The following is a 2,156-nucleotide window of genomic DNA, read 5'->3' as shown; positions in this document are numbered from 1 at the left end:
ATCTATTGGATGTTGGGCAGGGGGGAGGAGGGAGGAGGTGACGGGTATTTGCATACACAAGGAGTGCAATGTGCACCACCCGAAGGATGGACATATTTGAAACTCGGACTTGGGGGTCAGGGGCAAGGGCAACATACGTAACCTAAACATCTGTACCCCCATAATATGCTGAAATAAAAACTAAATAAATAAATAAATTACAACTAACATTTATTGAATACTTACTGTGCATAGGCATTGTACTAAGTGTTTTATAGCAACCTTAGTTAGATACTGTTAACTCCATTTTCTAGATGAAGAAACCAAGGCACAGAGAAGTTAATTTGCCCAAAGACAACTAACTTAATATTAAGTGGCAGAGTTGGGATTTATTATGCAATTTACTTCCATAGCCTGTTAGCATGAGAAAATTTATGTCCATAGCATAGAAAAAAAGGTACATGTTAAAATACTGACTAAGAAAGGAGAAGGAAAATTAAATGTTTGGATTTGTGGAATGCCAAATAATGGATTGAGAATAAAATTAAAAATAGAACTGTCAACGAATATCCTTTCTCTTTGACAAGTGATGAAAATGATGGTTGCTTAATGTATTTTTTGCCATCATTAAGAGTTCTTTACAGAGAGCTGATTATTAGCAAAAGCTCTATTGTAAAATTAGAAACAGTGAGAATGGTTTGTATTCTATCTGATAACAGAAGAAATTGCCACTTGTAGATCAGTATTTAAGAAAAATGCATTTTGCTGACATCCCCGTTTTTTGGGTATCATCTGGGTTCTTAGGCTTCTATTGAGTGTGATAAACTTCCAGAATTATTTTGGATTGTTGAAATTTAAGATTCTTAAGCTTTCATCAATAATTATGATACCATGGCAGCTATTTCAATGATGTCTGCTTTTTATTCTAAACCCATAGATTTTGTTTCTTGTTAAAAGAAACCTGCTCTTTGGCCTTTGAGTGGGTTATTAGTGTAATAAGCAGTTGCTCTGAATGATATTTCTTATATTATTGTATAAATAAGACCAAATGCCATCCTGCCCAATATTTTCTCTCTGGCAATGGAACCAAGGGATGTTTGGTGGGATATTTTTATAGCTTCCTGTAGAGTTTAAAGATGATACCTCAAAATTTCTAAAGATTCTCTCACCTTTAATTATTTATTTTTAGGTGAAAGATTCCTAATATACCTATATATAACCCTTTATTTTTCCAGAAAGACACTTAGTGCTCAAGATAAAGCTGAGATTGGTAGAGCAAGCGTCAGTATCTGGGGGCAGTCATTTTCTGTATTTTGCGGTCTTCTCTAATCTGGTGCTTTCCTATTGCAGTGATTTGTCCAAGTGCCGGGAGTGGTGGCCAGCCTGACAATAGCTCTATGATTTTCTATGCCAATGACACGGAAATCCAACTGTTTGAAAAGTGGTGGAATAAGTCCAAGACGGTGCCCTTTTACCTTGTAGGACTCCTCTTGCCACTGCTCAATTTCAAATCTCCTTCATTTTTTTCAAAGTTTAATATCCTAGGTAAGTTGTGCCACTGAGTTACAGAGCCTTTGTGTAGTAGATTACATGGTAAATTCTGTGGAAATATGGTCTGACTGGGGAGAGGATTACCTTCCAGGCCTATTCATCTGTGTTTCATTGTTCATTCATATGGTCTGCTGGTTTTTGTTTTTTGTGGAGTTTGGCACAGAGAAAAATGTAGGTGACCATTTCAAGTCCCTTTTTGTTTTTGAGACATGAGTTGTTTGGTTTTCCATTCTAACCTTACTGAACAATTCTTCCTCATTTCCTCTGTGGGTACAACTGGAGGAAATAAACTAAAATTTCAGGAGGAGAGATCCAAATTGGCTATTATAGGAATTCTCAATTCTAATGATTGCTAACATTAGAACTTACTCAGGGAGGTTATAGAATATTTTTCCTATAGTCTCTATTTAAGAGTATGAGACAGAATTATCATCTGACTTTGAACCTGGGTGATCATTCTCCAGCTCAGGCTTCTTAGGTTTATTCTGCTTTTGCTCTCTTCCTCAGTGCTTTTTTAGAACACTATTGCCTTCTTAAAGGAACAGACCTCTTTCTGTGAGCTCTGTTTTTCAGAAATCACTAACGGGATATTTTGACCCTATTTAAGATGACAAAAGGGACGGGCA

At 36.3% G+C, this 2,156-nt stretch overlaps 1 protein-coding gene across 1 annotated transcript in view; it reads left to right on the top strand.

Annotated features, from left to right (window-relative positions):
* Window positions 1-2,156, top strand: part of SLC38A9 (solute carrier family 38, member 9) — a 98,764-nt gene that overhangs the window by 63,256 nt on the left and 33,352 nt on the right. The window contains exon 6 of the mRNA XM_012655267.1: window positions 1,330-1,524. Within this exon, the coding sequence (XP_012510721.1) occupies window positions 1,330-1,524 (195 nt within the window). The remainder of the gene's footprint in view (window positions 1-1,329; window positions 1,525-2,156) is intronic.

This window comes from Propithecus coquereli, unplaced genomic scaffold, assembly GCF_000956105.1.
Source record: "Propithecus coquereli isolate 6110/MARCELLA unplaced genomic scaffold, Pcoq_1.0 Scaffold47, whole genome shotgun sequence".
NCBI classification, from domain to species: Eukaryota; Metazoa; Chordata; class Mammalia; order Primates; family Indriidae; genus Propithecus; species Propithecus coquereli.
This window is presented reverse-complemented; position numbering and strand designations above follow the sequence as displayed.